Source organism: Dendropsophus ebraccatus, chromosome 3, assembly GCF_027789765.1.
Source record: "Dendropsophus ebraccatus isolate aDenEbr1 chromosome 3, aDenEbr1.pat, whole genome shotgun sequence".
Lineage (NCBI taxonomy): Eukaryota > Metazoa > Chordata > Amphibia > Anura > Hylidae > Dendropsophus > Dendropsophus ebraccatus.
In genome coordinates, this window is record NC_091456.1 from 109,914,400 (window position 1) to 109,939,861 (window position 25,462).

The 25,462-nt window shown below is 43.8% G+C and overlaps 1 protein-coding gene across 1 annotated transcript in view; it reads left to right on the plus strand.

Moving 5' to 3' along the window:
- ELL (elongation factor for RNA polymerase II) overlaps window positions 1-25,462 on the plus strand; it is a 77,489-nt gene that overhangs the window by 35,013 nt on the left and 17,014 nt on the right. The window contains exons 2-6 of the mRNA XM_069964508.1: window positions 236-283; window positions 7,769-7,890; window positions 11,616-11,779; window positions 16,738-16,991; window positions 20,423-20,547. Of these exons, the coding sequence (XP_069820609.1) occupies window positions 236-283; window positions 7,769-7,890; window positions 11,616-11,779; window positions 16,738-16,991; window positions 20,423-20,547 (713 nt within the window). The remainder of the gene's footprint in view (window positions 1-235; window positions 284-7,768; window positions 7,891-11,615; window positions 11,780-16,737; window positions 16,992-20,422; window positions 20,548-25,462) is intronic.

A 25,462-nucleotide genomic window follows, 5' to 3' on the forward strand; every position in this document is an offset into this window, starting at 1 on the left:
GCACGGGCAGAGATGCATGCGGGGGCGAGCGACGGAATCTGTGGGGGATTATCTGCCCGTATTCCTTAGTGTAAACCCACCCTTACTCCAATGGTTTGGGGTAGCTGCAGGCAGCTAGAATTTTAGCACTTTAACTTTTGCCTGCATAAAGAGCATTAGAGCAGAGCTGCTATTTTTAACGTGGACTTATTTTTTGTCAACTTTATATTGCTAATCTCTACCTTTTGCCTTTCAGGACTCCATAAGCCTGAAGCCAGCTATTCGATTTCAAGGTAACCAAGGGGTAAGATTCAGTTTAAATTTTTTTTTTTTCTCCCCAACCTTGAATCAGTTAAATTTTTCATAGTCTAGTTAGTGTTCTGGATAAGTTGACCAGTGTATGACTGTATGGTCCGGTTTACCCTTTGTAAACCCTTTATTTGTCACTTTCATTTTTCCGGTGCACTGTTTTCATGGAAACCTCCAAATCTAATATTTATAGATATCTACATTTTCAAACACCTTCTTGTATTTAAATTACTTAGGAAGTAGACAGCAGCAGACAGTATTTCTATCACGGTAGTGCAGCTTTAGGTTTTACACTTTTGATATTTAATTTGACACAACTATTTACAAGGAACCAGCATGTCCTGCCCCTTGTGGTTTTCCTCTGTGATGTATGTGTTGATTTTGTGTGAAAAATTATAGAATTTTGTCTTGATATTGTTACATAATTTTGGTCGTTCACACTACGTTTTTGCAATCTGTTTTTCCATTGACTTCCGACTTTTTGATCGCTTTTTATTACAATTTTTCTTGATTTGATGCGAGCAAAATTACGCAATTTAGCACTTTGTTTTTTTTTTAACCGTACGAGATCTGGAATGTGATAATTTAATATTTTCGGCGATTACGCACGCAGCGATACAAAACATGTTTACTTATAACATGGGGAAAGGGGGGTGATTCAAACTTTTATTAGGGGAGGGGGCTTTTTATTAACACTTTTTTTTTTTTTGTTTTTTTGTTTTTTTTAAACACATATACTAGAATCCCCCCCGGGGGACTCCTAGTATGTGCACACTGATCCCTCACTGAGATCTATGTAGTATAGTTATACAGCATAGATTGATAAGGTCAGTGTTCTATTGCTTTTGGTTTCTGCAGCCAAAAGCAATAGAATGGGGGGGGGGGGGTTGTTGAGCTGTATTGAAAATCTGGGATGTTTTCTTTTTTTTTTGGGGGGGGGGGGAAGCTTGCTTTAAGGGTAGAGCCACATGTAATGAGTTTGCAGATTTCGCGCTGCACATATCACAGCAAATCCGCTGCCATACCTGTGACTTTTAGAATCTATAGCCCTGCATTCTCACAGCAGATTTGTAGTGGCAACAATCCTAAACTACTTCTATGCTGGGCCGGTAAAAATAATAGACACTATGCTTAGCCATTCCAGTTCCTCTGGTGCTCTCCTGTCTTCTTCTTTGGGTCCTGGGTCACTGACAGTCCGCTGAACCAATCACTGGCGGCGGTGGAATAGCACACTGATTGGCTGACCTGGGAGCTGGAGAAGCAGACTGTATTGTGCATAAGGTGTTGTTTTTTGGGAGGCCGACATAGAAGTAGTTAAGGAAGGTTGCCACTACATTCTTGCAGCAGATTCAAATCTGTTGCGAGAATGCAGGGCTATAGGCTCTGAGGTAACGAGTATCACGGCTGATTTGCTGTGATATGCAGTGTGAAATCAGCTGCAAACTCGTTACGTATGAAGCTACCCTAAGGCCAGATTCACACGTAGCGAATTCGCGTTGAAATCTGCTGCAGATCCCTTGTCAGTCATTTTGAATGAGAAGATTGAGATCACGCTGCGAGTATGTAAGTGACAGCTCCCTTAACCCCCCCGTTGGCCAGAGCATACTGTACCTGCTCCGTACTCCGGCTTGCTTCGGGGGCTCCTGTTGTCTGAATGCCCCACTCAGCCAATCAGTGGCTGCAGCGGAGCAGCGCAGAGCTTATCAGTGCGGATTCCATAGTGTGAACCCACCCTTAGGGCTCATGCAAACTGAGCAATAGATGAGGAATTGGAGAGGAATCCGCTCTGCTTGAAATTGCTTCTGTAAAATATGAACAGACCAATGTCCTTATGTGTTTAATGGGATTTCCGCTCTTGTTTACACTGTAGAATTTCCAAACAGAATTTTCAGATGCAGATCCGCTTTCCACCCAAAGAAGTGACATGTCTCTTCTTTGGGCGGATTCCACTAGAGGGAAGTCAATGGGTCTTGAATTCTGCTTAGAATTCTGCTTGCATTCTGCTTGAATTTAGCTCAAATTCCGCAGAAAATCTTTCCTCTTCAATTCCTTATCTATTGCTCAGTGTACATGAGCCCTTAGGCCTTATGCACACTGAGCAAAAGATGAGGAGAATAGCAGAATAGAAGCTGAATTTCAGCAGATTTCAAGCAGAATGCAAGTAGAATTCAAGCAGAATTCAAGCCCCATTGACTTCTATAGGATTCCTCTAGCAGAATCTGCCCAAAGAAGTGACGTGTCACTTCTTTGGGCAGAAAGCAAATCTGCGGCAGAAAGTTCTGCTCTGAAATTCTGCAGTGTGAACAACAGAGTGGAAATCCCATTGAACACAATGAGACATTGCCCTGGTTATTCTTTTACGGGAGGAATTTCAAGCAGAATTTAAGAGCAGATTCTTCTTCAATTCCTCGCCTTTTGCTCAGTGTGCATGAGCCCTTAGGGTGCATTCACACTATGAAATCTGTGCGGATAACCCGCCGTGGATTCCGACACTCGCACCTGCGCACATCTCTGCCCATGCCATAGACTCCATTCTATGGCCAGGCAGTTTCGCTGTCCGCCCAAAAAAATTGACATGTCAATTCTTTAGGCGGACAGCGGAATCTGCCCAACCATAGAATGGAGTCCATTGCACGGGGTGGATTCTGTAGTGTGAATGTACCCATACTTTGCAATTATTCCTCTGAAATGCCTTAAAGGGACAGTGTCATGTTTTTGAAATTTTTTAAATGAATAGTACTAAGAACAAATAAGTGTGTTGGATTTTTTTTATTTTTTTAACATAGTGCTTGAGTAGTATTCATAACATTTAGTTTTGCACAGGGGGCTGCCATGTTTATAGTGTCTGTGTGTGACGTCATTTCACGACACACACACAGACACTATACGGCACCTCCAGATCATTGAAGTGAACCGACGGAGTCCGTCTGGTTCACTTGCACTGGAGGCTCCGTCACTGTGTGCTGCGCATGCGCACAGGCATTCTCAGCACATAGCATCCTGACAGTGTGGGAGGGCTGCATGCCATGTTTGTGAAGCCCGCACCTTTATGAAAGTAAAGTGTGCGGGCTTCAACATCACAAGCCAAACACCAGCTCCCCCTCCTTCCCGCGCGCCGCAGATAAGACCCTTCACACATGAATAGTGACCGCCCCCTCCCCCGTGCAGCCCTAGCTGGGAGAAGATCTGTCAGTGAAGGTCCTTACCTCCCGGCAGGAAGATCGTCAGGAGGAGAATGAGAGGCAGGAGAGAGACACAGAGCTCCACAGGAGAGGATGTAAGGAGCTGACAGGGCTCCCCGCCCCTCCCCCACACTGTGCCTTACGATGTTACTGCTCCCAGTCCCACTGCTACTACTACACCCATCCCCCCTACTGCTACCACTACACTACACTACTTCATCCAGCCTCCTACTGCTACCACTACTACTCCCAGCCTCCTACTGCTACCACTACTACTACTACACCCATCCTCCCACCCCCTACTGCTACCACTACTACTACTACTACACCACCCATCCTCCCACCCCCTACTGCTACCACTACACCCAGCCTCCTACTGCTAGCACTACTACTACTACACCCATCCTCCCACCCCCTACTGCTACCACTACACCCAGCCTCCTACTGCTACCACTACTACTACACCCATCCTTCCACCCCCTACTGCTACCACTACACCCAGCCTCCTACTGCGACCACTACTACTACACCCAGCCTCCCACCCCCTACTGCTACCACTATACCCTGCCTCCTACTGTTACTACTACTACACCCTGCCTCCTACTGCTACCACTACTACTACACCCAGCCTCCTACTGCTACCACTACTACTACACCCATCCTCCCACCCCCTACTGCTACCACTACACCCAGCCTCCTACTGCTACCACTACTACACCCAACCTCCTACTGCTGCTACTACACCCAGCCCCCTATTGCTACTACTACTACTACTACACCCATCCTCCCACCCCCTACTGCTCCCACTACACCCAGCCCCTACTGCTGCCACTACACCCAGCCCCCTACTGCTACTATTACACCCATCCTCCTACTGCTACTACTTCACCCAGCCTCCTACTGCTACCACTACTACTACACCCAGCCTCCTCCTCCTCCTACTACTACACCCAGCCCCCTACTGCTACCACTACACCCAGCCCCCTACTACTACTAATGTATGAGAGTGCATGTACGAGCTGCCTGTGTGAGAGTGCATGTACGAGCTGCCTGTGTGAGAGTGCATGTACGAGCTGCCTGTGTGAGAGTGCATGTACGAGCTGCCTGTGTGAGAGTGCATGTACGAGCTGCCTGTGTGAGAGTGCATGTACGAGCTGCCTGTGTGAGAGTGCATGTACGAGCTGCCTGTGTGAGAGTGCATGTACGAGCTGCCTGTGTGAGAGTGCATGTACGAGCTGCCTGTGTGAGAGTGCATGTACGAGCTGCCTGTGTGAGAGTGCATGTACGAGCTGCCTGTGTGAGAGTGCATGTACGAGCTGCCTGTGTGAGAGTGCATGTACGAGCTGCCTGTGTGAGAGTGCATGTACGAGCTGCCTGTGTGAGAGTGCATGTACGAGCTGCCTGTGTGAGAGTGCATGTACGAGCTGCCTGTGTGAGAGTGCATGTACGAGCTGCCTGTGTGAGAGTGCATGTACGAGCTGCCTGTGTGAGAGTGCATGTACGAGCTGCCTGTGTGAGAGTGCATGTACGAGCTGCCTGTGTGAGAGTGCATGTACGAGCTGCCTGTGTGAGAGTGCATGTACGAGCTGCCTGTGTGAGAGTGCATGTACGAGCTGCCTGTGTGAGAGTGCATGTACGAGCTGCCTGTGTGAGAGTGCATGTACGAGCTGCCTGTGTGAGAGTGCATGTACGAGCTGCCTGTGTGAGAGTGCATGTACGAGCTGCCTGTGTGAGAGTGCATGTACGAGCTGCCTGTGTGAGAGTGCATGTACGAGCTGCCTGTGTGAGAGTGCATGTACGAGCTGCCTGTGTGAGAGTGCATGTACGAGCTGCCTGTGTGAGAGAGCATGTACGAGCTGCCTGTGTGAGAGAGCATGTACGAGCTGCCTGTGTGAGAGTGCATGTACGAGCTGCCTGTGTGAGTGTACATTAAGGATGACCAAATGTACAGCAGTAGCGAAACCCTTCGCTATGCTCGGCCGTCAGCCGGCTGCATTTGAGCTCCGCTCCAGGTGTTTGGAAAAGCTGGATACAGTCCTGGGAGAAGTTCTCCAGAGCTGTAACCAAATTTTCCAGACACTTGGAGCGGAGCTCTAATGCAGCGGGCTGACAGCTGAGCATAGTGAAGGGTTTCGCTACTGCTGTACATTTGCTGATCCCAAGTGTACAGGCATGAGCTGTCTGTATGAGTGTAACAACAATACTATGTGCATGTGGGGGATGGGCGGTGAGAAGTGCGGGAGGAGAGTGTGGGCAGGCGACCTGTATGTGGTTCTGCAGCAGGTTGAGGTGTATTATTAAAGGCTAGGGACATACTTGTATCTTTCCTGCTGTGCAGACAACAACAAAATGGCACTGCCCAACAGTACACATAATATCACCTTTCCCCTCTTTGTTTGCCTGTGAAAAGAGGAAGGAGGTGCTGATGTCACAGAAGTTGAGCAGAGACTGCCTCTTTTTTTCAGCAGCCGGCTTTCAGGCTGCTTTTACCAGCAGTTTCCTGGTGGAGCTCCCCCTGATGGCCATCACTGGGAAATATGGAAAATTAGATTGTTAATTTTTCATATTTCCTTACATGAAAAAAAAAAAAATGAAAAACATATAAATTAACAAAAAAATAACAGTTTTAACACTTTCAATTTTTTTTTTTTACTTTGCGACACATTCCCTTTAAGGGTTAAAAATTTTTTTTATATGAATGTCAATTTGAATACTTGAAAGGGGGAAGATTTCAAAATGGGGGTTATTTATTGGGGTTTCTAGTATACAGGCCTCTAAAATATAGTCCAAAGCTGAACTCGTCCCTAAAACATGTTGAGTTTGAAATTTTCATAAACATTTTCCAAATTGCCACAAAAAAATGTATATACTCTTAAAAGCATGTCCACCAAATGCTGCCAATATAAAGTAGACATGTTATACATATGAATGTTGTATTACTATCTTATTGGCAGAGACTTTTAAATTTAGAGGTGCAACTTTTTTTTTCCACAAAACAATTCTAAAAGTATCCACCACTAACATAAAGTAGAATATGTAATTTAAAAAAAGTCTTGGAATTACACGGATTGGTAAAAGCATTCAAAAGTTAATGCATAAAGTGACACGTCACATTTGAAAAACTGTCTGTGTCCCCTAAAATTTTATCTCTTACCGCACCAGTATGTACAACAACATCCTGGCTCCTGGTGCGAGCCATCAAAACAGATGTCGACTAGAAACCACAGCTGAACTGCCAGCTCATGGCTGACTGTTTAGTTTCACCAATGGGAGACATTAGGAGGATCATAAAAAATTAAACGATAAAAAAAAAAAAAAACAACCTTTCATTATTTCTTTGTTTTTTTTAAATAGTCTCAGAAGAGAAAAACTTACCAGTAATGATTGTGGAAGATAAAAAATGATTCATTGATTATGCACCACAAAAGTAGCAATTATAAAACCAGAAATCTTTCTCTGGCTGATTTTTATATATATATATATATATATATTTTTTTATCAAAATAGAGCACTCCATTATAGTTATAGTTAAAGTAAAACGAATGTAATATCAGAGAGTTGAAAAAAATTGCCAGTGGGCTTTATCATTGAACCCAATGTTCTAAATGTACCCAATGCTAAATGTTACACCTAATAGCTTTGTTCACTCATCTTGAAGTGACTCTGTACCCACAATCTGCCCCCCCCCCCCCCAAACCGCTTGTACCTTCAGATAGCTGCTTTTAAGCCAAGATCTTTTCCAGGGGTACAATTGGCAGGTGATGCAGTTATTGTCCTAATAAAACTTTTACACTTGCACCTCTGTGTCCAATGGGCGTGGCCTAGATTGTGTATGCATTAGGCTGGCACACCCTCTCTGTCCCTCCTCCCCGCCCTCTTCATTATTAGGAATGCTCCAGGCAGATTGTCTCCTATTCATCAGCTGTGTCAGCACGGCACATGGGTGCAAGTTTAAAAGTTGTTTTTTAGGACAATAACTGCATCACCTGCCGAACGAACCCCAGGACAGATCTTTGATTATAAGCAGCTATCCGAAGGTACAAGTGGTTTGGGGGGGTCAGATTGTGGGCTTTAAATTGAAAAATAAATGTATTTAAAACACAATGTGAAGTTATTTACTTACCACAACCATGTTTCAGATTGGTGTGTGTGAAATGTCATGGTTCTATTTCATTTTGTAAATTTAAATTCTAAAAATATTTAGACCATTCCTTATGTAAAATATACATAGCCATGGTATTTCTTTTACTGTTCACCATAATGTCATACATTCTGAAGCATTGTTTATTCCTTCACAGCAAATTACCATCCCTCGACCAGACTGCCCTACGGAAGTGCGAACTTTCACATTCTATCTATCAAACGTTGGAAGGGACAGCCCTCAAGGTAGCTTTGATTGCATTCAGCAGTATGTTCAGAGGTGAGATATCCCCACTCTGCTACCATTATGTATTTGTGTCCTACTTTAGAAATACAGACAACTTCGTAGTCCTGGTGTTGTCCTCAGATCCAATGATCGCTTGTTGTTTCAATATTTGGAATTTTCAAATTGTAATTTTGAGCATAACAAGAAGTTATAACCTTGCAAAAAATGAACCTAAATTTTACAAGGAATGTTGTGGGAAACATCTTTTTCCCAGTAATTGAAGCACATTACAAAGTTATACAACTTTATAATATACTTTGCCTATCTGCCCCTCAACCCCCCACCAGGAAGTGAATTAAACTCATTCTTACCTGTTGACCCCCAGGCTGCTCTGTGGAAGCCATTTGTTGGACAGTAGAGAAACAGATCGCTGATCTCAGGGAGACCAGCCAAACGACAACACCGCCGGCTGCTAATGAACGCGCTCAAAGCAGTGAAATCCTAGGTGCGTTGCCCCCTGGGAAACATGAACATGCAAAAGAAGAGCCTGTGGAGCCTCATAAAAGAGTCTTGAAACACAGGACTAGCCAGATATCCCTCCAGGAAGGACCCAGCTAAAGGGTGGCTCCTGTAAGAAAACCACCATATTAAGTGGCCCTATAAGTCAATGTAATGACAAGGAAAAAACCAAGGCCAGGCAACCATCCACATACAGCTGTTTCGGGGTGTTGCCCCTCATCAGTGTGGAGCAGGATTCTGGCTAGGTTGGCAACACCCCGAAAACAGCTGTATGTGGATGGTTGCCTGGCCTTGTTTTTTTCCTTGTCATTACATTGACTTATAGGGCCACTTAATGTGGTGGTTTTGGTGGTTTCCTTACAGGAGCCACCCCTTGGATGAGGCTCCACAGGCTCTTCTTTTGCATATTTGGTGACAGTGACATCATCAAGAAGGAAACTGAACTTTGTCAGATGACTCTGGTTTCTAAGCTCTGATTGGCTGACCAAGCTGTAAGCCATCTAACAGTTCTACAGAGTCAGTTAGACATCACAAGAGACAAAGTGCATCATGGGAAAGCCAAACCACGAAGTAAAGAATAAATGAAGCCACCAACTGGAGCTTCGGTTCAGTTTTTTTTTTTGTAGCAGCACCAGAGTTGTCCTTTAACGGTAATTATTAGTACCATTCGTTCACAAATAACAAAAACATAATATCAACAGCAACAGTTTTTTTTGAGAAAATGTTTTACATTTAGTTTAAGGGTTACTAACCGTTTCGGGGGGAAACACATTTTTTCAAACCCCTAAACACAGTACCCGCTTTAACCAGCTGAGTTTAAAGCGCAACTGTAATGTAAGTGACCAAAAAATGGAATTCCACAAATAAAAAAGCCCATGTGTTACCCTTTAAAAAGAGCCCTAACTTGAGTGGATATCTTGTGCGGTTGCTGAGATATTCCCAGTTGTGTGGCTCAAACAAATAAATTAATTTTTCTCCCGTCTGAGAGAAAGTGGGCGTGGCCTCCCTCTACCTCACACCACAGCTAGCTCTTCTATGAATCAGTGGGTTGCTGGTGGAGTATCAGTTGATGGAAGATGGGTGATCTGGGATGACAACTAGCTAGGATGACTTCTTTATATACTCTAGGGTTCTCCAACCTATGCCTCTCCATAACTAGCTCCCAGCATGCCCTGCTAGCCTTTATATGGCAGGACGTGATGGGAATTGTAGAAACACTGGTATAGTCAGGCACTATGACTGACACAGTTCTACAAGACGAGCAGGGATGTGTATATATCACTACAAAGATGGCTGCATAGTGATAGCGGAGAATAATGGCTGCACACATGTAGCTGTATGATGGTGGGATAAGGGCAACCTTACACCAGACCCAGGGGTGTAGCTAGGGGTTCACCCTAGGGGGTAGCGAGCGAGTCTGAGCAAAAACCTCAGCAGGTGACTATCTATCTCTTACATAACTGTCTAATATCTATTAGGCAGCACAAGGATGATAGGGTGACCTCCATTATACTTAGTAAAAGATGCTGGGAACGCTGGGTGACCTCTATTATACTGGCTATAGGGAGCTGGGAAAGCTGGGTGACCTCTATTATACTGGCTATAGGGAGCTGGGAAAGCTGGGTGACCTATTCTGGCTTTAGGGTTCTGGGAAATCTCGGTGACCTCTATTATCCTTGCTTTAGGGAGCTGGGAAATCTCGGTTGACCTCTATTATCCTTGCTTTAGGGAGCTGGGAAAGCTGGTTGACCTCTAACTGGCAGAAAGAGTTAATACTACAGGATGTACAGCCCCTTTGCATTCTGCCAGAGTACCCACCCATGTAATTCATTCCCCAAAACCCATATGTACAGTAGGGCAGGGCTGTTTGGGTTAGGGGGCAGTGATAGCAGCAACAGTGTGCACATTGGTTATACATGTTATTCCCATAAGGCTCTGGTGGGCCTATCAGGATATTAATTTGTTTTTGTGGGGCAAATTAATGTCCCGACAAGCCCCGCCCCCTGCTCCTGCCACGGGTGGGGTACTCTGGCAGTGTGCATGGGGGCTGTACATCAGTAATATTGGGGCCATCACCCACCTCTGCTGACAGCCTGTCCCCGAGCCTCAGCCTCCACTACTTCCTGCTCAGTGGTGATGCAGTGTTGTCAGCTCCACACTAAAGGTACGAGTGGGAAGCTGGGGGTCTGTGGGTACAATGCACCTGACACCTGCTGCCTATCAAAACACAGCAGAGCCCATCAGAGCTTTATGGGAATAACATGTATAATCAATGTGCACACTGTTGCTGCTATCACTGCCCCCTAACCAAAACAGCCCTGCCCTACAGTACATATAACAGTGGGTTTGGGGGTATGAATTACAGTGTGAGAGCTGCCTGACATGTCCTTGCTGTCTGAGAATCCGTACAGAGCTCAACCAGAGTACGGATTTCCAGGGGGGCGTGGCCAGCTGGAATGAAGAAATAATACAGTGGCACACACAGGGCTGAGAGCACATTCGGCTACATGTATACGAAAAAAAACCGGTCCAATTTAGATTATTATTGTATATTACAAAAATTCTTAACACGGCCTTAACTAACTAAAACTAGATGGTCAAAATATTTTATAGTTACGCTTTAAAGTTTTTACTTGGCATGCTGTGTCATGAAGAAGAGACAAGTTAGGTCATGTCCTCTCCGTATGGTAGCAGCTGTATTTGGTGGGCCTTATGCTGCGCTCTATGCCCCTTGTAGATTAGTGGAAGGTCCCATAGTGCTCATTTTAAGTAGTGTTGCTAACAACTTGTTTACCAGGATCTGCACTTGGGAGTCTTCTAACCCCCCGTGTCTTATATAAATAACTTTCTCTGCAGCTTGAACTGTAAGCAAACATCAGATGGAAACATTTGGCCCACCGTATTGATGCTGTAAATCAGCCATTTTCTTCAGTGCTTCTATAATGCTACATGAACAAATAAGCTTTTCTGTGAGCAGAAACCTCTTTGAAAATGTTTCACCTTTTTTTGTTAATCTTGGTTTATTTAGATATATAGGTAATGGGTATAGGCTGTTATGAGTTAAGTGTAACTTGCATTTGAAACAACTCAGAAAAGGTCAGGTTTTCTCATCCCACTGGTCGCGTGTTGATACAGAAATAATTTCGGTGATTTACCTCCCTGAGACTGAGCTACAAAATAAACTTTGTAACCACACCATTCTCATTTTGTGTGACATGTCATGTATGTCTGTTAACTTTTTTTTTTTTTTACACTTTTAGCAATGGAAATATCAAGCTCGACTGTCTAGGCAGCATCCAGGATAAAATCACTGTATGTGCTACAGACGACTCCTATCAGAAGGCACGGCAGAGCATGGCCCAAGCTGAGGAGGAGAACAAAAGCAGAAGTGCTATAGTTATTAAAATGGGTAGTCGGTGTGGAGGTATGATTATCTTAGCATATCCTAACTGTTTGCCATCTCAGTTATTGACTGCAGGCTTCCCACCTATCCTGGATGTAGTAGTGCAGTTTCCTTCTTACTAGATTTTGAGCATTTGTGTGTCTGTATCCACTGACTTAAATTCTCACTAGCAGTCGGTACTTCATCTAAAGGAGGGGTTTGGTGGGGTTTGAGCTCAGGTCTGGTCTAATGTAAGTCAATTAAATGCTACCACAATGAACTTCAAAGGTGGTCTGTCTTTTCTAAAAAAATATTACATTTTTTTTGTAAGTGTCAGGGAAGGGGAATCTGGAAGAAATAATGTGCTCTCACCTCCCCGGCTCCAGTGCTGATGCCGTACACCACTTTCTGGTTAGAGGGAGGACCTGGAAAATGTGTCAGGCCTGGGTCCCCACTCTAACTGGGAAACAGCTGGTGGACCAGAACGGCGGTACGCAGCATCATTGCAGGAGCTGTGGAGTTGAGAGCACGTTATGTCTTTCAGCCTCCCCCTCCCTAACACTTTTACTAAAAATCGCCCAGTCGGAGTTGTCCTTTAACCCCTTCACGTCCATAATGCGCGTATATATACGTTCCAATTGCACATGCCCGATGCTGTAGGAACGTATATATGAGTTTGTTTAGTGAAGGGGCTTTAAATGTGTGCGGGGCCACTCCTTTTACCAACGCTTTAACCAGAAAACGAGTGTAGAAAAGGTGAAAATCTTTACACAACTCTGTGAACTTCAGTGTTGTAGTCACAAATGTGTTAGCAAATAAGCAATTGCTCAATTATTTTTGACAATTTAACACTAAAACCTACACAAAACATTAGATGAATTTTCCCATATATCTTCCCCTGCTAAATGTTATGGTTGGCTACCCAGGTGTGTGTTGTGTGTGTGTGTGTCAGGCCAAAAAGTTGTGTGTGTCAGGCCAAAAAGTTATGTTAATGCTGTGTCCAAACCAGTTTGGTTTCAACAATTTTATTCTTTATGTGCTTACAGGGTCAGCTACTATGCTATTTGCCTTGCAACAGTGCACACACTTCCTCACAATCCCCCTTGCTTTCAGGCTCAGTGAAGACCAACTGCCAGTACTTTCTGAAGATTACAGTTGAACTTAAGGCCCTATTACACCAAAAGATGTCTGACAGATTATCTTGCAGATTTTTTCAGCCAAAGCCAGGAATGGATTTAAAAAGAGTAGAAATCTCCGTCTTTATGACCTGTTCTGTTTATAGTCCGTTCCTGACTTTGAAAAAATCTGTCAGACATCTTTTGGTGTAATAGGGCCCTTAGCATTCCTGGCCCACCTTAGTGGGTTGTAACAAAGGGACACAGGTTTTGAAAACAGTGCAGGCGTGTAGGGAATTAGTAAAGCCCCTATTACACAGAGCGACTATCGTACCCCACTTGCTCCTGACGCTATTACGCACGGCGGCAGCTGGAGGGTGAGTTGAGGGGGGGGGGGCTGCCCGGGTGATCGCTTGATCGTCCAGGCAACCTGTAGTATATAGCAGCAGTCTGCTGCCGCCGCTTCTATTCCACTGAGCGACGGCAGCAGATTGTTGCCGTATGATTCGTTTGTCTTTCAACAATGTTGGAAGACAAACTACTGCAAAACTACTGTAAACCCCAACTCATGTAATAGCCAACCCCCCCCAATATTGTCCCATTTTTTTTTTTTAGTCAACCCAACCAAAATTACCCCACATTAGCCAGCCCTCCCAATAGTGCCTTAATAGTATCCAGCCCCTGAAGTGTCCTATATAGTAACCAGCCCTCCCAATAGTATCATATAGTAGCCAGCCCTCCCCAATAGCCTCATAGTAACCAGCCCTCCCCATAGTCTTTTATATAGTAGCCAGCCCTACCTAGTAGTCTCATATAGGAGCCAGCCCTCCTCAATAGTCTTATATAGGACCCAGCCCTTCCCAGTAGTCTCATATAATAGCTAGGCCTCCCCCATTGTCTCATACAGTAGCCAGCCCTCCCCCATAATCTCTCAAATAGAAGCCATGGTGGGCCAGATGTAATTGAAACTCTGAATTGTCTAGTGGGCCAAAAATAATGGCACCACAGGCCAGATTTGGCACGCGGGCCAGAGTTTGATATGACTGATTTAGACCAATTCAGCTTTGTAAGATAACCCATTTTAAAGATGTCTGACGAAAATTTTTATTTAATTTTTGTATTGCCCCCCAAAAGTTATACAAATCACCAATAAAGGGGTTTTTCCCTGCACTTACTACTGTATTAAGGCTTCACTTTCTTTATAAAATGGTGATGTCACGACCGGTCTCCCAGGGCTGTGTGGGCTGTTGCTGCTGGAGAGGATGATGGCAGGGTGACACTGAGGGACACGGAGCACTGGAGGGATACGGAGCATCCCTCTGCCATCATCCTCTCCAGCAGCCTCAGCACGCACAGCTCCGTTGGGAGTCGGGTCGTGACATCACCATTTTATCCAGGAAGTGAAGCCTTGCTGCAGTAGGAAGTGCAGGAAAAAAAAAAGCACTTTATAAGCATTTCCCATAAATGTATATTGGTGATTTATATAACTTTGGGGGGGGGGGGGGGGGCGCAATACAATATTTAGAAATAGAAATTTTTGTTGGACTTCTCCTCTATTTCCTTATTAGTCTATATGTCCTTACTACCCAAAGCAGTCAGTGTGTGCAAGTAATTGAGTAAAGGTGCCTGTACTGACTAGATGAAGAGTTTTTCATGGTGGATGGAATTGTCACACACTCTTATCTAGTCTACTTGTGTTGTGCACACGGCTAGATGAGCTCACATCTATGACATGTTTATGGGATTTGTGAGAAGTAATCAGCTTTCCAAGATTCTAGTAGTATGACCTCACCCTGCAAGTATCCTGAAGCTGTAAGCACATGCCAGATGACATCACTGGACAGCAGCACCGCTTGGCTATTTGCCTACATTAGTGCTGTGTGTAGTACTTTGCTACACTACATTTCTTGGGCCCAGGGAACTGGATGGTTACCAAGCAGGTAGTAAGGGAGTGAGCATGTAATAGCTAGACGGCTGACAGGAAGTCCAGTTTTTTGGTTGCAAAAATGCTTTGTCAAATCAGGGCTTCATTTTGACTTTAGTGCAACAGAGTGTTCCTATGTGATCAGCTATTACCTCATTGCTTCTGCTGTTTTAGGCCTAGCAATAGGGAGAATGTGAGTATTTATATAGCAGTAATTACGTTTCTCTAAAAAAGAGGAAATCCATATGTTGACATGTTCTTCTAAAGTAAACCTGTCAGTTCATCGTTCATCGATAGTTCATAGTTCATGCATTACCTTTATAGCATACCTTTCCTTAAACGGACCTAAGCAGCTGTAAAGTATTGTAAGTGAGATAGATATAGATATATAGAGATATATAGATATATCTAGATCTATATCATTTTATTTTATCTGGGATGATACTCCCTCAACTACATTGTTCATTCATACCAAAGGTGTCCTTACACAGTCTTTAATAACTGACGGACTAACGATTGTTCAGCCGTTATTCCTCCTGTCCAGCCTCAATCCTCCCCACACACAGGAATGTTCAGCATGGAGAGCATGTCTGTGTTGTCTCTGGTGAGGGTTAAAGCTGCAGCCAAAGAGCTCGCTCGATCCCTATGTCCACCGACATCATCTGTTTGTAGTCGCTCAGGGGAGCCCTATGCATCTTATCACCATATACTAATGACCGAGTCTGTTGCATGTGATGGGTACAGCTGACAAAAATATAAGATGTTTGGCGACCTAAAGTCAGTTCGGCCATATTTGATGCTTCATGTACCTGGTTATTACATTAGTTATTTTATGGTGCAGATTTCAGTTCAGTTTTAGTTACATTGATATCTGCAGCATTCAACGCACCCTTTTTTTTTGTTTGTTTTTGTGTCCTCTTAAAAGCTCATAAAAGGCTCAAAGAAGTGTTTTTTAGCATTATCTAATCTGCACTAGAATCCCTGCCCTGTTTGTTGTATAGTGGTGTTGCCAGGTAATTTGTAGTTAGGCTCCCATTGAAGTGAATGAGAGCTCAGCTGCAGTAACCCAGTGCCAAAAGTACAGGATGAACAGTTTACGGCTTTCAGCCCTGTGTAGTGTGAAGGACTACAGTTATATATCCAGGTGAAGCACGTGGCTGGGAGCTTTACTACCCGTCTGGCCACCTTAGCTGAATAAAAGAGACGTGCTTCACCTGGTGATGTACACTTATGATATGTCCGGATGACATGTCAAAAGTTTTAACAAATGACAAACACTAAGGGTAAACTTCTGTTTTCCATAATAACTTTTGCCGCAGAAATCTGCTGTGACTATTTTAATAACCATTAGGCTGGTTTTACATGCAGCAGCCAATCATGGCAAAACTATCTTTAACTCAAATCACTGTGATTTTGCTGCGCACTTTAACAGGGGAAACATGTTAAAAGATGTTTTCTGTATAACATTTGTACAGTCGAAAACTCCGCTGTAGAACTGTGGCGATTCGCAGTAAATCACATGCAGTTTTGATGTGTGGTGCGTAGACCTTGCATTACTTCACGTTGTTTCTTAACCTTTACATTATTCTGGTTTCCTAGTAATGGAATAGTAGTTTCACCCTTGCCCATTTTCTGGCAAGATTAAAGCGAATGTACCATAAGGTACATTCACTTTTAAGTGTTGCATATGAATAGAACGGTACCGGTGCCATGGTCCTTTTTTTGAACGCAGCCTGGTTTCTGCGCACACTGCCAGTTTACAGAGCATTGATTCTAATGGAGCCACGTCACAGAGGGGGAGGGGTTCCCTCCCACTGAGGGCGGGCCGGCCAACACTTAAAGGGAATGTACCATCAGTTACATTTGCTTTAACGTCTCTTCTAAATGTTATTTTTTTATGTGCAATCCATGTAACCCTCATTTGCCTAGAATATTCTTTAATTGTTTGTTTCTCCTTCCAGTCAAAAAGGTTCAAGTCCGAAAACCTGCACCAGGTGTTCCAGATGCTGTCCCATCTCGAAAGAGGCCAACCCCTGTCAACCTGGCCAGTGCAATAAGGAAGAGCTCCAGTGTACTGGCACAGCGACCTCTTAAAGATAGGGTCATGCACTTACTGGCTCTTAAACCATACAAGAAGCCTGAACTTATTCTACGCCTGCAGAAAGATGGTCTCTCCATGCAGGACAAGGATACCCTGGATGGCCTCCTGCAACAGGTCAGTGTGTACCAACTTATAGTAATGTATTAAACGTTGGTACTTGTTTTATAGTCCTGTTTTTGTGTCTGCCTTCTGTCAAAGCTTTTCAGCTTTTAAACATATCTCTATACTGAAACTATAAATTTTTACACTGAATGTTTCGAAATTATGACCTACAGTATTACTAGAGTTTAGTGTTGGCACATTTCTATATAGTGTGACTGTTGATGATGGGCATCCATTGGTATAATGCAGATGAAGGATCTGCCCTTACTCTCAAAAATAATAAAACTTAAGAAAGTATTGCAGTGTTTACTGCTCTCCAGTTAGAACTTGCACATGCTGTACAAGGTATTGTAGTGTACACAGGGAGGGGGGGCCGGGGGGATCAGCAGCCGATAAACAGATGCCGACCCTGAGTCCCTGGGGGGAAGGGATGCGGCGGGCAGCCGGGTGTCTGGTAACTATGAATGAAGTAATGCCGCCCGCCACATCCCCTCCCGGGACTCGGTCGGCATCGCTGACAAGGTGGGGGGGGGGGTTCTGCGGAGTGATGATTGACGCCAGACCCTGCAATCACCTGCTGTAGTGCAGTGCCGGCCCATGTAACTGGTGACCGGCACTGAGCCCGACGACCCCTGATAATTTACTGCAGCCTCAGGGGACCCCCACTCTGAAGCGTGGTGGGGATACAGAGCACTGAACCCTGATTGGCTACACGCTACCAAGCCAGTCAGAGTTCAGTGCTCTGCTGCTAATGAGACGGAGAGCGGACTCCGGCCGGGTGGTGACGTCACCGAACCGGAAGGAGAAGAGGATCCGAGCCACAAGCTGGAAGATCACGTGACCGGACCGGAGATCTCCTTGGGGGGCCATTAAAGGACAGGTAAGTATATTAGGAAAGGGTTAACCTTGGTTAACCCTTTCCTTTGCTAAATTATTGATTTTCCCTGGAATACCCCTTTAAGTGTATTGCTCATTAATAACCTTGCCCTCTTTGACTTAAGGCCCTGTTACACGGAACGATAATCTGGCAATCAGGCCGATTTGGCAGGTTATCACTCAGTGTAATAAAGACAAAGATCAGCCAATAACAAGGATCATCGACTGATCATGGCTTTAGGTCCTGACCAAAAATCAGCGGCCGACGACTGTCTATCGCTATGTGTAATAGCCTTTGATTCACAAAAATCAAGCCATGTAATATGCCTGGTGAACGAGCACTGATCTTGCAGATCATCACTCGTTTACTATAGTGATTGGGCTGTCTAATACAACCCCTTGGTATGGGCTTCTGGTTTTGTATGTTACTTGGATTAAATGCCCCTGACTATTGATGTGTCTTTCCCTGGTCTCATGTTATTTCTTCCCTGCTATGTTCTATTCTGTCTTTTTATTTGGCCTGTTTTACCTATTCAGTGTTATTAGCCTAATTTTTTTTTAAATTTAACCCTTAGAGGACCATGCCAATTTCACTTTTTGCGTTTTAGTTTTTTCCTCCTTGTGCTTAAAAGGCCATAGCACTTGCATTTTTCCACCTAGAAACCCACATGAGGCCTTATTTTTTGCGTCACTAATTGTACTTTGCAATGACAGGCTGAATTTTTGCATAAAGTACACTGCGAAACCAGAAAAAAATTCAAAGTGTGGTGAAATTGAAAAAAAAAACAAGACACTTTTTTTTTTATTTGGAGGGTTCTTGTTTTTACGCCGTTTGCCCTGGGAGAAAACTGTGTTATATATGTTTTATTATATCTACTTAGATTATTGAAACTCTTGTGTAGTGTTCTGATCCGCAAGCCAAACTGCTGTCTGTCACTGAACTCTAGTGTCTGTTAATAGATCTTAGGGGTCTTTTACACAGGCGATCATCGTCCAGGAGCGTTGCTAGAAACGCTCCTGCGGCCGATAATTGACCATAGTGACTGTAGACTGATCGCGTTTTTAGAGCAGACTTTACAACTCATCTTCCTGTGGGAACAGGGTTATGTTTAGGTTAATGATAGAAATCTGACAACACATGTTTGTATATGTAACTTGTCAAGTCTTGGCTTTCAAAAACATTATAGACAGTAGTGCTTTTCTTCAGATAGACGGCTGGGAAATTTTATAATTTGCTGTTGTATTTTTTTGTTTATATTTATTTATTTTTTTTTTTTGTAAATAGGAATGACTGACTTGGGGTTTGTTCACATCTGCATCAAACTCATTTATAGGAGCAGAACAAAAATGACAGCAGTGATGGGATTTTATAATGCCTAATACCTATAATTTGTTGACCCATTGGGTTTAACATGGTTTCAGACATTTTACCAAATAGCACTGCATACTGTGGTTTATCCAGAATTTTTCCCAGAATCTATGATTCCGTCTTCTAATGAAACCTTGAGTATTTTTGAATCTGTTCTTCTGGCATTGCAGAAGATCAAAAGTTACAGGCTACTACTTTTTACTGTGTAGCAATTGCTAATCTTTAACAATTTACTGTTGAGACATAAAGAATGAGTGTAATGTACACAATGGAAACAACATACCGGTACTTAAAGTGTCACTGTTTAAATTTTTTAATTTTTTTTTTGCAGAAATCAATAGTCCAGGCTATTTAAAAAAAAAAAAAAACTTTGTAATTGGGTTTATAAGGCAAATATGCCATTATTTGCATTCAAAAAGCCTTTCCCTAGGTCGCCCTCCCTCCTCTCTCTTATTCACTGCTCATTATCAGGAAATCTTTTACACAGTCACCTTGTCTGTTCTATGGAGAGGGGAGGAGGGAGATTAGTCGCCAGCAGAGCAGAGAACACAGGATTTCACAGTGGGAGCTGTGTGAAAGTCGGTATTCAGAGGGCAGTGCTGACTGTCAGAGGCGATAGCCCAGTGATGTAGCTGTAAATTAACTCTTTGTTGTCTTAATTTGGTGCCTCATCTCCCTCCACCCCTCCCCTCTCTATAGAGAACAATGAAGACAGGGTGGAGAGCTTCAAACTGCTTTTTCATTATAAAAATGCATTTTTCGGCTAATAAACCCAATTACAAAGTTTCTTAAAATTGCAAGTTCTGTTGAGTTCTGCAAAAAAAAAAAAAAATTAAACTACAGTGACACTTTACATGTAAAATAAATTATTTTATTAAATTAAATCATGGCTTCTGTTAACTTCCCTCTAATCACTGAAGTGGCAAACAAAAAAATGTTTTTAGCAAGCACTTTTCTCTCACGATATTCTGATACATGATGTTCAAATACCAGACACATTCATACTACTAGTAAAGGCAGTCCTAAAAGAACTAGCAGAGCACCAGCTTTAGAAACTAGGAATTATAATGTATTAAATAAGAGATTCCCTGTGTACAAATGTAGAGCAAAATAAGTTGACTTTATATATGAGATAACATTTATCTATGAGAGAGTCTTAACTTGGCTCCATTTTTAATGCATTTTTCCCTCCTATTAGGTAGCTATTCTGAGTGCCAAAGACTGCACTTACACCTTGAAAGACTGTCTGTATAAGGAGCTGCAGAAGGATTGGCCTGGTTACTCTGAGGGAGACCAGCAGCTGCTAAAAAGGATTCTTGTCCGGTAAATTTTATATCTTAAATACCAAAGTACTAAACTTGAGCTTCTTTTTGTGACATATAATGGTATTTTCTTGTTTTGATATAGTAAAAACCATATTAAAATATAAAAAAAAAATGAGGGTGGTTGCATTAAATTAAAATACAATACATGTAAGGCTCACTGTGACACCTTTGGATTAGAAGAGGATGATGGTATCCCACTCAGGTAAAATACATGTTGAATAATACACTCTCCTGAAGACGCAACAATTCGTTCCATGCTTGTCATCTTTCTAGTCTCCTTCCCCCAGTTCTGAGCTGCTGCTTCCTGCTGAAGACATGAAGACATCGGAAACTGTGAGCCATTCTTTCAATTCCCCCATGCCCCCCCCCCCAAATTCCCTTTCAAAGCTGCTCATGTAAGTAGCTCCTTGGACTGCTGTATCTGCACTCTATAATGCCAGGAGGGTTAATCACTCTTGAGGTCCTCAGCATTTTGACCTCGACTTAACCCTCTGGGCCTTTATAGAGTGCAGAATCAGCTGGCCAAGAAGCTGTTTACATGTGCCGTCTCGGAAGGAAGGGGGGAGGACGGGGGGGGGGGGGGATGGAGAAAACGGCTCACACACCACTGCGTTTGCCGCTACTGCGAACGACCGAACGACGTCTTATTACATTCAAAAGATTTGCAAACAATGAACAATTAAAATAGGTCCAAATTCTATTAAACGACCAACGATTTCTCGTTGGTTGTTTAATCGTTGTCTATTACACTAAATGGTTATCGTTCAAATCCGAATGATTTAATGATTTTTCTAATGATAATCGTTCCGTGTAATACCACCCTAAGATACACAATATCCCGTCCCCGCCAGATGTACAGGAGGGGAGGGGGAGGGGAAAGAGAGGCGCCCCATAGAGATGAATGGGAAAATCTCCTCACTGCAAACACAGGTGATATAATTAGCTGCAGCAGACACGGCAGTTGGAGCCTTAGCAACCAATAGGATTACTGCTTTCATTTTCACAGGGAGCAATGGTTGCTAGGGAAGCTGCCTCACAACATCCACAGTAATAAGTGGTAGACCCCCTACTCCATCTATACAGTACATGTATATACAGGACCCCCTACTCCATCTATACAGTACATGTATATACAGGACCCCCTACTCCATCTATACAGGACATGTATATACAGGTCCCCCTACTCCATCCATACAGTACATGTATATACAGGGCACAACAGGTATACCAAACTGTGACTGGGTAACACTGCTACACCAGACCTGACCAATACCGCCATACTGTGCTGGATAACACTGTCATACCAGACCTGACCAATACCGCCATACTGTGACTGGATAACACTGCCATACCAGACCTGACCAATACCGGCAAACTGTGACTGGGTAACACCCCCACACCAGTCCTGACCAATACCACCATACTGTGACTGGATAACACCATCATATCAGACCTGACCAATACTGCCATACTGTGACTGGATAACACCGCTATACCAGACCTGAACAATACCACCATACCGTGACTGGATAACACCGCCACACCAGACCTGACCAATACCGCCATACTGTGACTGGATAACACCCCCATACCAGACATGACCAATACCGACACACTGTGACTGAATAACACTGCCATACGGGTAAATACAACCCTGCAGGTATACAGGACACTACAGGTATACAGGACCCCAAAACTATACACTACAAGTGCACGGGACCTCCACAAAACTATATACTACAGGTATACAGGACCCCAAACTTTACACTACAGTTATACAGGACCCCAAAACTATATACTACAGGTATACAGGACCTCCACCAACTATATACTTCAGGTATACAGGAACTCCACCAACTATATACTACAGGTATATAGGACCCCAAACTATACACTACAGGTATACAGGACCTCAAAACCATACACTACAGGTATACAGGACCTACGCCAACTCTATAATACAGGTATACAGCACCTTCACCAACTCTATACTACAAGTATAGAGGACCCCAAATATACTACAGGTATACAGGAACTCCAGGTATATAGGACCAAAAACTATACACTACAGGTATACAGGACCCCCACCAACTCTATATTATAGTTATACAGGACCCTCAAACTATTTACTACAGGGATTACAGGACCCCCAAACTATATACTACAGGTCTACAAGACCTCCACCAACTATACATTACAGGTATACAGCACCAACTATATACTACAGGTATACAGGACCCCCAAACTATACAGTACAGGTATAGAGGACCTTCACCAACTGTACACTGCAGGTATACAGGACCTCCCTCAACTATACACTATAGGTATACAGCCCCCCCAACTATGCACTACAGATATGCGAGACCCCTAAAAACTATACATTGTGGGTATACAGAACCCCTCCAACTATGCACTACAGGTATACACTAATTCCACTGATTAACGCAGATGAAACAATACCTTTTTAGCTTGGCCTCCTGGGCACCTTAGAACAAATCTAATTAACACACTGACACTTTATACCCGGGCAGCGCCGGGTACATTTTCTAGTCTATATCATAAAAATCAAAGTCTGTCTGTCTGTCCTTCTGTCTGTCTGTCCTCTATAGACTTCCAAACGCCTGAACCGTTTGACCCCAAATTTGGCACACAGATACATTGGGTGCCCGGGAAGGTTATTGCGAAGGTCCCGTCCCCGCCAGATGTACAGGAGGGGAGGGGAAAGAGAGGCGCCCCATAGAGATGAATGGGAAAATCTCCTCACTGCAAACACAGGTGATATAATTAGCTGCAGCAGACACGGCAGTTGGAGCCTTAGCAACCAATAGGATTACTGCTTACATTTTCACAGGGAGCAATGGTTGCTAGGGAAGCTGCCTCACAACATCCACAGAAATAACTGGTAGACTCCAACTATACAGGATATGTATACAGGACCCCCTACTCCATCTATACAGTACATGTATATACAGGACCCCCTACTCCATCTATACAGTACATGTATATACAGGAGCCCCTACTCCATCTATACAGTACATGTATATACAGGGCACTACAGGTATACCAAACTGTGACTGGGTAACACTGCCACACCAGACCTGACCAATACCACCAAACTGTGACTGGGTAACACTGCCATACCAGACCTGACCAATACCACCAAACTGTGACTGGATAACACTGTCATACCAGACCTGACCAATACCGCTATACTGTGCTGGATAACACGGTCATACCAGACCTGACCAATATCGCCATACTGTGACTGGATAACACTGCCACACCTGACCTGACCAATACCGGCAAACTGTGACTGGGTAACACCGCCACACCAGACCTGACCAATACCGCCATACTGTGACTGGATAACACCATCATATCAGACCTGACCAATACTGCCATACTGTGACTGGATAACACCGCTATACCAGACCTGACCAATACCACCCTACCGTGACTGGATAACACCGCCACACCAGACCTGACCAATACCGCCGTACTGTGACTGGATAACACCGCCATACCAGACATGACCAATACCGACACACTGTGACTGAATAACACTGCCATACGGGTAAATACAACCCTGCAGGTATACAGGACACTACAGGTATACAGGACCCCAAAACTATACACTACAGGTGCACGGGACCTCCACAAAACTATATACTACAGGTATACAGGACCCAAAACTTTACACTACAGGTATAAAGGACCCCAAAACTATACACTACAGGTATACAGGACCTCCACCAACTATATACTTCAGGTATACAGGACCTCCTCCAACTATATACTACAGGTATACAGGACCCAAAACTATACACTACAGGTATACAGGACCTCAAATTTATACCCTACAGGTATACAAGACCTACACTAACTCTATAATACAGGTATACAGCACCTTCACCAACTCTATACTGCAAGTATACAGGACCCCAAAGCTATATACTACAGGTATACAGGAAGTCCACCAGCTATATACTACAGGTATATAGGACCCCAAACTATACACTACAGGTATACAGGACCTCCACCAACTCTATACTATAGTTATACAGGACCCTCAAACTATTCACTACAGGTATACAGGACCCCCGAACTATATACTACAGGTATACAAGACCTCCACCAATTATACACTACAGGTATCCAGGACCCTCAAACTATAAACTACAGGTATACAAGACCTCCACCAACTATACATTACAGGTATACAGCACCAACTATATAGTACAGGTATACAGGACCCCCGAACTATACAGTACAGGTATACAGGACCTTCACCAACTGTACACTGCAGGTATACAGGACCTCCCTCAACTATACACTACAGGTATACACCCCCCCCAACTACACACTACAGGTATACAGGACCCCCCCCCCAACTATGCACTATAGGTATACAGCCCCCCCAACTATGCACTACAGATATGGGAGACCCCTAAAAACTATACATTGTGGGTATACAGAACCCCTCCAACTATGCACTACAGGTATACACTAATTCCACTGATTAACTCAGATGAAACAATACCTTTAGCTTGGCCTCCTGGGCACCTTAGAACAAATCTAATTAACACACTGACACTTTATACCCGGGCAGCGCCGGGTACATTTTCTAGTATTTGTATATTTGTGACATTATGATGTCTCATGCCCCTTTGCTCAGGTCTTGGATGTGTTCGGCTTCCCAGATCCATTGTATCTTGTGCCTTGTGTAACTTAATTTTTTTCTGGTACTTGTTTAGTTGTCAGACAGCAGGGTTTGTAGCCTAACAAGGCTTGGATACTGTACCAAAGGTCTCCAGGGGGCACATTTGGTACAATTCATACCTCCCAGTGCCGTGGATATTTAAGGCCATATTACATGGCACAATAATTCAGGGTAAGCGATCGCTGACCTGTCA